The 11,197-nt window shown below is 53.1% G+C and overlaps 1 protein-coding gene across 1 annotated transcript; it reads right to left on the reverse strand.

Annotated features, from left to right (window-relative positions):
* Positions 1 to 482: 482 nt before the first annotated feature.
* Positions 483 to 10,913, reverse strand: LOC121000933 (5-beta-cholestane-3-alpha,7-alpha-diol 12-alpha-hydroxylase). Its single transcript, XM_040431741.1, has 3 exons — positions 10,765 to 10,913; positions 931 to 2,536; positions 483 to 891 (listed from the first exon to the last, which is right to left on the reverse strand). Exon 2 carries the CDS (start codon positions 2,534 to 2,536, stop codon positions 1,001 to 1,003), a length of 1,536 nt encoding a protein of 511 aa, XP_040287675.1. The 5' UTR covers positions 10,765 to 10,913; the 3' UTR covers positions 483 to 891; positions 931 to 1,000.
* Between the last annotated feature and the right edge of the window lie 284 nt (positions 10,914 to 11,197).

The following is an 11,197-nucleotide window of genomic DNA, read 5'->3' on the forward strand; positions in this document are numbered from 1 at the left end:
TGACCCTGCCCTCTAATGATAATTAGATGACTCTGCTGACCCTGCCCTCTAATGATAATGAGATGACTCTGCTGACCCTGCCCTCTAATGATAATGAGATGACTCTGCTGACCCTGCCCTCTAATGATAATTAGATGACTCTGCTGACCCTGCCCTCTAATGATAATGAGATGACTCTGCTAACCCTGCCCTCTAATGATAATGAGATGACTCTGTTGACTTCATCCCCTAATGATAATGAGATGACTCTGTTGACTTCATCCCCTAATGATAATGAGATGACTCTGTTGACCCCACCCTCTAATGATAATAAGTTGACTCTAAAAAAAAGTTCAGCAATATAAAAAAGTAAGTGAACTGTCACTTTCTGTTGTCACTTGTTTACATCAATTCCTGATGTCACTTTCTGATGTCATTATCAGGTGACACCTTCCCTCATGATCTCCCCAGGGTGACACCCAAAATACAAAGAGAAGTCACTCTTCATCCAAATTAGGTTTATTTCACACATAATAACATTATAATCACATCTCAGGGTTCACCGTGCGGCAGAAGAGAAGCACAAACATGAAGCTACTGTATACATAAAGGGGAGCTCCATCAACGTATCCTACAGACAGCTCAGAAGATCACACCGCTGTAGTCTCTCGAGTCACCACTACGCTGCACCCAAAGAGCCCCCAAGCTCCCCTTGTTCTAGGAGTCAATGGTGGTTGGGGCTCACAGACTCCACCAATGACATCTTCTTACAACTGTCTATGACGTGTCACAAGGACGATTGTGGTCGGGTGCTGTCTGACAACTTGTGGCCACAGGGGGCACCATTCTATGTGTAATACGATTGTCTATAACCAGTGGCATAACTTGGCAGGTGGACCACCAGGGAAGTGGGGCAGGATCCTAGCAGTGCAGCAGGTTACATTATAGGTACCTCATAGAGCAGTACTTCACATGTTGGGGGAAGTAGATGTTGTCACTTGCAGGTCGGGGGGCTCTAATGCTAGTAACGTAAACGGTACCTGAACTGGATGTCATGGGTGGGCTGCATGGTGCCAAATCCCCAGCGGTTGGGATCAATATTTGGAATTTCTTCTTTAGGATTGACAAGCTCAAAGTCGAAGTAGCTGAACATCAGGAAGACAAACTGTTTGAGTTCATTGACGGCAAAAAATCGGCCGGGACATATGGTGGTGCCAGCCCCCCACGGCATGGTGAAATACTTCAGACGCTTCCCACCCTTGAAGAACTCTGTCTTTTTTGTGCCATCTTCATTCAGGAAACGGTTGTACTTGAACTTCTCTGGTTCTGGATGAACTTCTGGATCCATCTGAACGGCAGTGTACGGGAAAAGGGCAACACGGTCTCCTTTGCGAATAGCATATTCCTTTCCAGTTGACATTTTGAGGTTCAAATCCTCCTTGACTGCTCGGATCAGCACGGGGGCGGCAGTCAGCCTTAAGGTCTCTTCTACGGTACTGTCCAGGATGGGCGTCTTCAGAAGCATATCTCTGGTGAGGTTGATCAGGGCACCTCCTGGTTTTACCTCTTGTCCATTTTCCTTAAGGACTCTTTCGGCTTCTCCACGGACGGCCTCCATGGCTTCTGGATGCTTCATTAAGTAGAGTAGAAGCCAGAAACAAGCAGGGCCGGTGTTACCCTGGGAGGCCCACAGGAGCAGGAACATGAAGCGGTCTTGCATATGTTCTGGCATCCCGTTCTCAGCTCTGTACTGGAACTGATCCATGATCCAGCCGCTGATATTGTCTTTCTGTAGGGTTCTCTTGATGGACAACATGTTCCAGAAAAGCCTCTTCAGCCTCTCAGCCTCCATCTTGTCTTTTGGTGGAAGGACGGCATAGGCCAGACGTGGGAACAGTTTATCGTACTTTCTAAACTCACCAAACAGCTCCTCCGAGTGGTCACGGTCAAATTTCTTGGCTTTTTCTAGGCTTCCTTGACTTTTAGTACCCTCGTTCCCGAATAAGGCGAGATATCCGGCCCGGAAGACTATATTGTAGCTGTAGTTGAACAGTCCATCCTGCTGCCACTTCTTCTCCCCATCTCCAGAGCCGACACTATGTAACATTAGGTTCTGGAGGTTCTCCATCATGGCTTGGGTCATGAGTGCTAGACCATCCCCCATTAGATGTTTTGTACTTGCCCTTTCCAGCAGCTTGTGATCGTTGGTTCCAGAATGGTACCCGAACACTCTGGCCACAAGCTCCATAGCAAATTGTTCAAAGTCCAGCTTGGACCTGGCTTCCTTCACGATGGGACCAAACGATAACGGGTCTGTGACGAAGGTGAAGTAATAGCCCCCGATCTGGACAGTGAAGATATCTCCATGTTTCTTCTGCATCTTCTTCAAGAACTCAGCGGTGTTCCTCCTGAAGTCAAGAGCATATCCCAGCCACGGTATGGTGCCTTTGTCTAGAGGGGGCTCATTGGGTTTTCTCTTCCGGAACATCCCCAACATGTAGAGACCTCCAAGAACGGAGGCCAGCAAGGCCAGAAGTATCGGGAGCAAGAGAGCCATCTGCAAGAAGAGGACATCGTGTTACCAGAAGATCCGTGCTGGAAACGCAACGAAAAATCTCCACACAGTGCTGGGAAACTGGACAGCCTCTGCAGTTACCAGGTCCTGAATGCCATCATGGCCTATACTCCACTCACACCCAGAGCTGCACTCACAATTCTGCCGTTACATCATTTCCTATAGTCACACCCAGAGCTGCACTCACAATTCTGCTGTTACATCATAGCCTATAATCCAGTCACATTCAGAGCTGCAGTCATGTTTCTGTTGTTACATCATGGCCTATACTCCAGTCACATCCAGAGCTACAGTCACAATTCTCCAGCTGTGTCATGTCTTATATACTCCAGTCACACCCAGAGCTGCACTCACAATTCTGCTGTTACATCATTTCCTATAGTCACACCCAGAGCTGCACTCACAATTCTGCTGTTACATCATAGCCTATACTCCAATCACATCCAGAGCTGCAGTCATGTTTCTGTTGTTACATCATGGCTTATACTCCAGTCACATCCAGAGCTACAGTCACAATTCTGCTCTTACATCATGACTTTTATTCCAATCACATCCAGAGCAGCAGTCACAATTTTGCGGTTATATCATGTCTTATACTGCAGTCACATCCAGAGCTCCTGCTACCCCATGTCTTATACTCCATTCAAAGTCACAAATCTGCTGCTACCACATGCCATATACTCCAGTCACTTTTAGAGCTGTCGTCATTATTTAGTACCATTCAGAGCTGCAGTCAGACAATCTCTTAAACTTCAGTCATCCCAACCCCACCGACTGCATGTAAGATACAATATAACAGCATAATTGTGACTGCAGCTCTGGGTGTGACTATAGGAAATTATGTAACAGCAGGATTGTGCCTGCAGCTCTGGATGTGACTGGAGCATAAGACATGATGTAAGAGCCGAATTGTGACTGCAGCTCTGGATGTGACTGGAGTATAAGACATGATGTAGGTTGATTGCAGCTCTGGATGTGAGTGGAGGCATGATATAACTATATGGATCAGGTTTTATTCTGCAGTGAGGTTTGACTTGTTTTGCTAGCAGGACAGAGCAGCTCCCCTCCCCCGCTTGGAGGTCAGATCTCTGTGAAATAACATTATGCAGCTACCAGTAAACAGTGCACTTCCCCTTTAAGAGTTCAGTACTGAGGAAGGATGTAACTACAACCCCCCCACATCCACTCCCTGGTTCCTGACATTCCAGACACAAGTGTTGTTCCTGGAATTGTCAGATTTCTCCCCCATCTGATACAATAGTTTACTCCCTGCAGGGGACACCCCCATGACAACTCTTCTTGTCAGAGCTCTAGACCAGACGAGCCAATGTGTCAGTCCTGGTGTGGAGCCCTGCTGACTGTCTCCCAGTAGTTACAATGTGTCGGTCCTGGTCTGGAGCCCTGCTGACTGTCTCCCAGTAGTTACAATGTGTCGGTCCTGGTCTGGAGCCCTGCTGACTGTCTCCCAGTAGTTACAATGTGCCGGTCCTGGTGTGGAGCCCTGCTGACTGTCTCCCGGTAGTTACAATGTGTCAGTCCTGGTGTGGAGCCCTGCTGACTGTCTCCCAGTAGTTACAATGTGCCGGTCCTGGTGTGGAGCCCTGCTGACTGTCTCCCAGTAGTTACAATGTGTCAGTCCTGGTCTGGAGCCCTGCTGACTGTCTCCCAGTAGTTACAATGTGTCAGTCTTAGTCTGGAGCCCTGCTGACTGTCTCCCAGTAGTTACAATGTGCCGGTCCTGGTCTAGAGCCCTGCTGACTGTCTCCCAGTAGTTACAATGTGTCGGTCCTGGTCTGGAGCCCTGCTGACTGTCTCCCAGTAGTTACAATGTGCCGGTCCTGGTCTGGAGCCCTGCTGACTGTCTCCCGGTTGTTACAATGTGCCGGTCCTGGTCTGGAGCCCTGCTGACTGTCTCCCAGTAGTTACAATGTGCCGGTCCTGGTGTGGAGCCCTGCTGACTGTCTCCCGGTTGTTACAATGTGTCAGTCCTGGTCTGGAGCCCTGCTGACTGTCTCCCGGTAGTTACAATGTGTCAGTCCTGGTCTGGAGCCCTGCTGACTGTCTCCCAGTAGTTACAATGTGTCAGTCCTGGTCTGGAGCCCTGCTGACTGTCTCCCAGTAGTTACAATGTGCCGGTCCTGGTCTGGAGCCCTGCTGACTGTCTCCCAGTAGTTACAATGTGTCGGTCCTGGTCTGGAGCCCTGCTGACTGTCTCCCAGTAGTTACAATGTGTCGGTCCTGGTCTGGAGCCCTGCTGACTGTCTCCCAGTAGTTACAATGTGCCGGTCCTGGTCTGGAGCCCTGCTGACTGTCTCCCAGTAGTTACAATGTGCCGGTCCTGGTCTGGAGCCCTGCTGACTGTCTCCCGGTTGTTACAATGTGTCAGTCCTGGTCTGGAGCCCTGCTGACTGTCTCCCGGTTGTTACAATGTGCCGGTCCTGGTCTGGAGCCCTGCTGACTGTCTCCCGGTTGTTACAATGTGTCGGTCCTGGTGTGGAGCCCTGCTGACTGTCTCCCGGTTGTTACAATGTGTCGGTCCTGGTCTGGAGTCCTGCTGACTGTCTCCCAGTAGTTACAATGTGCCGGTCCTGGTGTGGAGCCCTGCTGACTGTCTCCCGGTTGTTACAATGTGTCAGTTCTGGTCTAGAGCCCTGCTGACTGTCTCCCAGTAGTTACAATGTGTCAGTCCAGGTCTGGAGCCCTGCTGACTGTCTCCCGGTTGTTACAATGTGTCAGTCCCGGTGTGGAGCCCTGCTGACTGTCTCCCAGTAGTTACAATGTGTCAGTCCTGGTCTGGAGCCCTGCTGACTGTCTCCCGGTTGTTACAATGTGCCGGTTCTGGTCTAGAGCCCTGCTGACTGTCTCCCAGTAGTTACAATGTGCCGGTCCTGGTCTGGAGCCCTGCTGACTGTCTCCCAGTAGTTACAATGTGTCAGTCCAGGTCTGGAGCCCTGCTGACTGTCTCCCAGTAGTTACAATGTGTCAGTCCCGGTGTGGAGCCCTGCTGACTGTCTCCCAGTAGTTACAATGTGCCGGTCCCGGTCTGGAGCCCTGCTGACTGTCTCCCAGTAGTTACAATGTGTCAGTCCTGGTCTAGAGCCCTGCTGACTGTCTCCCAGTAGTTACAATGTGTCAGTCCAGGTCTGGAGCCCTGCTGACTGTCTCCCAGTAGTTACAATGTGTCAGTCCTGGTGTGGAGCCCTGCTGACTGTCTCCCAGTAGTTACAATGTGTCAGTCCTGGTCTAGAGCCCTGCTGACTGTCTCCCAGTAGTTACAATGTGTCAGTCCAGGTCTGGAGCCCTGCTGACTGTCTCCCAGTAGTTACAATGTGTCAGTCCTGGTGTGGAGCCCTGCTGACTGTCTCCCGGTTGTTACAATGTGTCAGTCCTGGTCTGGAGCCCTGCTGACTGTCTCCCAGTAGTTACAATGTGACAGTCTTAGTCTGGAGCCCTGCTGACTGTCTCCTGGTAGTTACAATGTGTCAGTCTTAGTCTGGAGCCCTGCTGACTGTCTCCCAGTAGTTACAATGTGACAGTCTTAGTCTGGAGCCCTGCTGACTGTCTCCCAGTAGTTACAATGTGTCAGTCCCGGTGTGGAGCCCTGCTGACTGTCTCCCAGTAGTTACAATGTGCCGGTCCCAGTCTGGAGCCCTGCTGACTGTCTCCCAGTAGTTACAATGTGTCAGTCCTGGTCTAGAGCCCTGCTGACTGTCTCCCAGTAGTTACAATGTGTCAGTCCAGGTCTGGAGCCCTGCTGACTGTCTCCCAGTAGTTACAATGTGTCAGTCCTGGTGTGGAGCCCTGCTGACTGTCTCCCAGTAGTTACAATGTGTCAGTCCAGGTCTGGAGCCCTGCTGACTGTCTCCCAGTAGTTACAATGTGTCAGTCCTGGTGTGGAGCCCTGCTGACTGTCTCCCAGTAGTTACAATGTGTCAGTCCTGGTCTAGAGCCCTGCTGACTGTCTCCCAGTAGTTACAATGTGTCAGTCCAGGTCTGGAGCCCTGCTGACTGTCTCCCGGTAGTTACAATGTGTCAGTCCTGGTCTGGAGCCCTGCTGACTGTCTCCCAGTAGTTACAATGTGTCAGTCCTGGTCTGGAGCCCTGCTGACTGTCTCCCAGTAGTTACAATGTGCCGGTCCTGGTCTGGAGCCCTGCTGACTGTCTCCCAGTAGTTACAATGTGTCGGTCCTGGTCTGGAGCCCTGCTGACTGTCTCCCAGTAGTTACAATGTGTCGGTCCTGGTCTGGAGCCCTGCTGACTGTCTCCCAGTAGTTACAATGTGCCGGTCCTGGTCTGGAGCCCTGCTGACTGTCTCCCAGTAGTTACAATGTGCCGGTCCTGGTCTGGAGCCCTGCTGACTGTCTCCCGGTTGTTACAATGTGTCAGTCCTGGTCTGGAGCCCTGCTGACTGTCTCCCGGTTGTTACAATGTGCCGGTCCTGGTCTGGAGCCCTGCTGACTGTCTCCCGGTTGTTACAATGTGTCGGTCCTGGTGTGGAGCCCTGCTGACTGTCTCCCGGTTTTTACAATGTGTCGGTCCTGGTCTGGAGTCCTGCTGACTGTCTCCCAGTAGTTACAATGTGCCGGTCCTGGTGTGGAGCCCTGCTGACTGTCTCCCGGTTGTTACAATGTGTCAGTTCTGGTCTAGAGCCCTGCTGACTGTCTCCCAGTAGTTACAATGTGTCAGTCCAGGTCTGGAGCCCTGCTGACTGTCTCCCGGTTGTTACAATGTGTCAGTTCTGGTCTAGAGCCCTGCTGACTGTCTCCCAGTAGTTACAATGTGCCGGTCCTGGTCTGGAGCCCTGCTGACTGTCTCCCAGTAGTTACAATGTGCCGGTCCCGGTCTGGAGCCCTGCTGACTGTCTCCCAGTAGTTACAATGTGTCAGTCCTGGTCTAGAGCCCTGCTGACTGTCTCCCAGTAGTTACAATGTGTCAGTCCAGGTCTGGAGCCCTGCTGACTGTCTCCCAGTAGTTACAATGTGTCAGTCCTGGTGTGGAGCCCTGCTGACTGTCTCCCAGTAGTTACAATGTGTCAGTCCTGGTCTAGAGCCCTGCTGACTGTCTCCCAGTAGTTACAATGTGTCAGTCCAGGTCTGGAGCCCTGCTGACTGTCTCCCAGTAGTTACAATGTGTCAGTCCTGGTGTGGAGCCCTGCTGACTGTCTCCCGGTTGTTACAATGTGTCAGTCCTGGTCTGGAGCCCTGCTGACTGTCTCCCAGTAGTTACAATGTGACAGTCTTAGTCTGGAGCCCTGCTGACTGTCTCCTGGTAGTTACAATGTGTCAGTCTTAGTCTGGAGCCCTGCTGACTGTCTCTCGGTTGTTACCGATTGCCGGTCCTGGTCTGGAGCCCTGCTGACTGTCTCCCAGTAGTTACAATGTGACAGTCTTAGTCTGGAGCCCTGCTGACTGTCTCCTGGTAGTTACAATGTGCCGGTCCTGGTCTGGAGCCCTCCTGACTGTCTCCCGGTTGTTGCCGAGTGCCGGTCCTGGTGTGGAGCCCTGCTGACTATCTCCCGGTTGTTACAATGTGTCAGTCTTAGTCTGGAGCCCTGCTGACTGTCTCTCGGTTGTTACCGATTGCCGGTCCTGGTCTGGAGCCCTGCTGACTGTCTCCCAGTTGTTACAATGTGTCGGTCCTGGTGTGGAGCCCTGCTGACTGTCTCCCGGGTGTTGCCGTCTGGAGCAGAGTCCCTCTTACCTGCTGCCGGTCCGCTCCTCTCGGTTGTTGCCGAGTGCCGGTCCTGGTCTAGAGCCCTGCTGACTGTCTCCCAGTAGTTACAATGTGTCAGTCCTGGTCTGGAGCCCTGCTGACTGTCTCCCGGTTGTTACAATGTGCCGGTCCCTGTCTGGAGCCCTGCTGACTGTCTCCCGGTTGTTACAATGTGCCGGTCCTGGTCTGGAGCCCTGCTGACTGTCTCCCGGTTGTTACAATGTGTCAGTCCTGGTGTGGAGCTCTGCTGACTGTCTCCCGGTAGTTACAATGTGCCGCTCCTGGTGTGGAGCCCTGCTGACTGTCTCCCGGGTGTTGCCGTCTGGAGCAGAGTCCCTCTTACCTGCTGCCGGTCCGCTCCTCTCGGTTGTTGCCGAGTGCCGGTCCTGGTGTGGAGCCCTGCTGACTGTCTCCCAGTAGTTACAATGTGTCGGTCCTGGTGTGGAGCCCTGCTGACTGTCTCCCGGTTGTTACAATGTGTCAGTCCTGGTCTGGAGCCCTGCTGACTGTCTCCCAGTAGTTACAATGTGCCACTCCTGGTGTGGAGCCCTGCTGACTGTCTCCCAGTAGTTACAATGTGTCAGTCCTGGTCTGGAGCCCTGCTGACTGTCTCCCGGTTGTTACAATGTGCCGGTCCTGGTCTGGAGCCCTGCTGACTGTCTCCCGGTTGTTACAATGTGCCGGTCCTGGTCTGGAGCCCTGCTGACTGTCTCCCGGTTGTTACAATGTGCCGGTCCTGGTGTGGAGCCCTGCTGACTGTCTCCCGGTTGTTACAATGTGTCGGTCCTGGTGTGGAGCCCTGCTGACTGTCTCCCGGTAGTTACAATGTGCCGGTCCTGGTCTGGAGCCCTGCTGACTGTCTCCCGGTTGTTACAATGTGTCAGTCCAGGTCTGGAGCCCTGCTGACTGTCTCCCGGTAGTTACAATGTGCCGGTCCTGGTCTGGAGCCCTGCTGACTGTCTCCCGGTTGTTACAATGTGCCGGTCCTGGTGTGGAGCCCTGCTGACTGTCTCCCGGTTGTTACAATGTGTCAGTCCTGGTGTGGAGCCCTGCTGACTGTCTCCCAGTAGTTACAATGTGCCGGTCCTGGTGTGGAGCCCTGCTGACTGTCTCCCAGTAGTTACAATGTGCCGGTCCTGGTCTGGAGCCCTGCTGACTGTCTCCCAGTAGTTACAATGTGCCGGTCCTGGTGTGGAGCCCTGCTGACTGTCTCCCAGTAGTTACAATGTGCCGGTCCTGGTGTGGAGCCCTGCTGACTGTCTCCCGGTTGTTACAATGTGTCAGTCCTGGTCTGGAGCCCTGCTGACTGTCTCCCAGTAGTTACAATGTGCCGGTCCTGGTCTGGAGCCCTGCTGACTGTCTCCCAGTAGTTACAATGTGTCAGTCCTGGTGTGGAGCCCTGCTGACTGTCTCCCGGTTGTTACAATGTGCCGGTCCTGGTCTGGAGCCCTGCTGACTGTCTCCCGGTTGTTACAATGTGCCGGTCCTGGTCTGGAGCCCTGCTGACTGTCTCCCAGTAGTTACAATGTGCCGGTCCTGGTCTGGAGCACTGCTGACTGTCTCCCGGTTGTTACAATGTGTCAGTCCTGGTGTGGAGCCCTGCTGACTGTCTCCCGGTTGTTACAATGTGCCGGTCCTGGTCTGGAGCCCTGCTGACTGTCTCCCAGTAGTTACAATGTGCCGGTCCTGGTCTGGAGCACTGCTGACTGTCTCCCGGTTGTTACAATGTGTCAGTCCTGGTCTGGAGCCCTGCTGACTGTCTCCCGGTTGTTACAATGTGCCGGTCCTGGTGTGGAGCCCTGCTGACTGTCTCCCAGTTGTTACAATGTGCCGGTCCTGGTCTGGAGCCCTGCTGACTGTCTCCCGGGTGTTACAATGTGCCGGTCCTGGTCTGGAGCACTGCTGACTGTCTCCCGGTTGTTACAATGTGCCGGTCCTGGTCTGGAGCCCTGCTGACTGTCTCCCGGGTGTTACAATGTGCCGGTCCTGGTCTGGAGCCCTGCTGACTGTCTCCCGGTTGTTACAATGTGCCGGTCCTGGTGTGGAGCCCTGCTGACTGTCTTCCGGTTGTTACAATGTGTCAGTCCTGGTGAGGAGCCCTGCTGACTGTCTCCCGGTTGTTACAATGTGTCAGTCCTGGTGTGGAGCCCTGCTGACTGTCTCCCGGTTGTTACAATGTGTCGGTCCTGGTCTGGAGCACTGCTGACTGTCTCCCGGTTGTTACAATGTGTCAGTCCTGGTCTGGAGCCCTGCTGACTGTCTCCCAGTTGTTACAATGTGTCAGTCCTGGTGTGGAGCCCTGCTGACTGTCTCCCAGTAGTTACAATGTGTCAGTCCTGGTCTGGAGCCCTGCTGACTGTCTCCCGGTTGTTACAATGTGTCAGTCCTGGTCTGGAGCCCTGCTGACTGTCTCCCGGTTGTTACAATGTGTCAGTCCTGGTCTGGAGCCCTGCTGACTGTCTCCCGGGTGTTACGGTCTGGAGCAGAGTCCCTCTTACCTGCTGCCGGTCCGCTCCTCTCGGTTGCAGTGCGCGGCGGCGGCTCCCCTCCTGTTATTCAGCTCAGACCCAGCCTCCTGGCTGTTATCTCTGGATTGTATGGATTAACCCCTGCACTGCCCGCTCCTTACAGCTGGCCACGCACATTATTCGGTGAAGACCCGCTCCACAGCCGTATATGTAAACCAGGCGATGGGCGAAAGACGTCGTCTGACTATGGGGTTAAAATACTAAACATCCGCCGTCTAAAACGATAATTTGTTGTCAGGCTGCTCTCACACGGGCGTTTTGGCTTTCCGTTTGTGAGATGCGTTCAGGGCTCATCAGTTTTGCCCTAATGCATTCTGAATGGTAAAGGATCCGCTCAGAATGTATCCGATCCGTCTCCGTTCCGCTCTGGACTCCGCCTGCAGCGTTTTGTTGTCTGTCTGAC

The sequence above is a fragment of the Bufo bufo genome, chromosome 5 (genome assembly GCF_905171765.1).
Source record: "Bufo bufo chromosome 5, aBufBuf1.1, whole genome shotgun sequence".
Lineage (NCBI taxonomy): Eukaryota > Metazoa > Chordata > Amphibia > Anura > Bufonidae > Bufo > Bufo bufo.

Bases quoted from the DNA above. Each gene is read 5' to 3' on its own strand.
- LOC121000933 (XM_040431741.1), bottom strand. From the start codon at position 2,536: ATGGCTCTCTTGCTCCCGATACTTCTGGCCTTGCTGGCCTCCGTTCTT.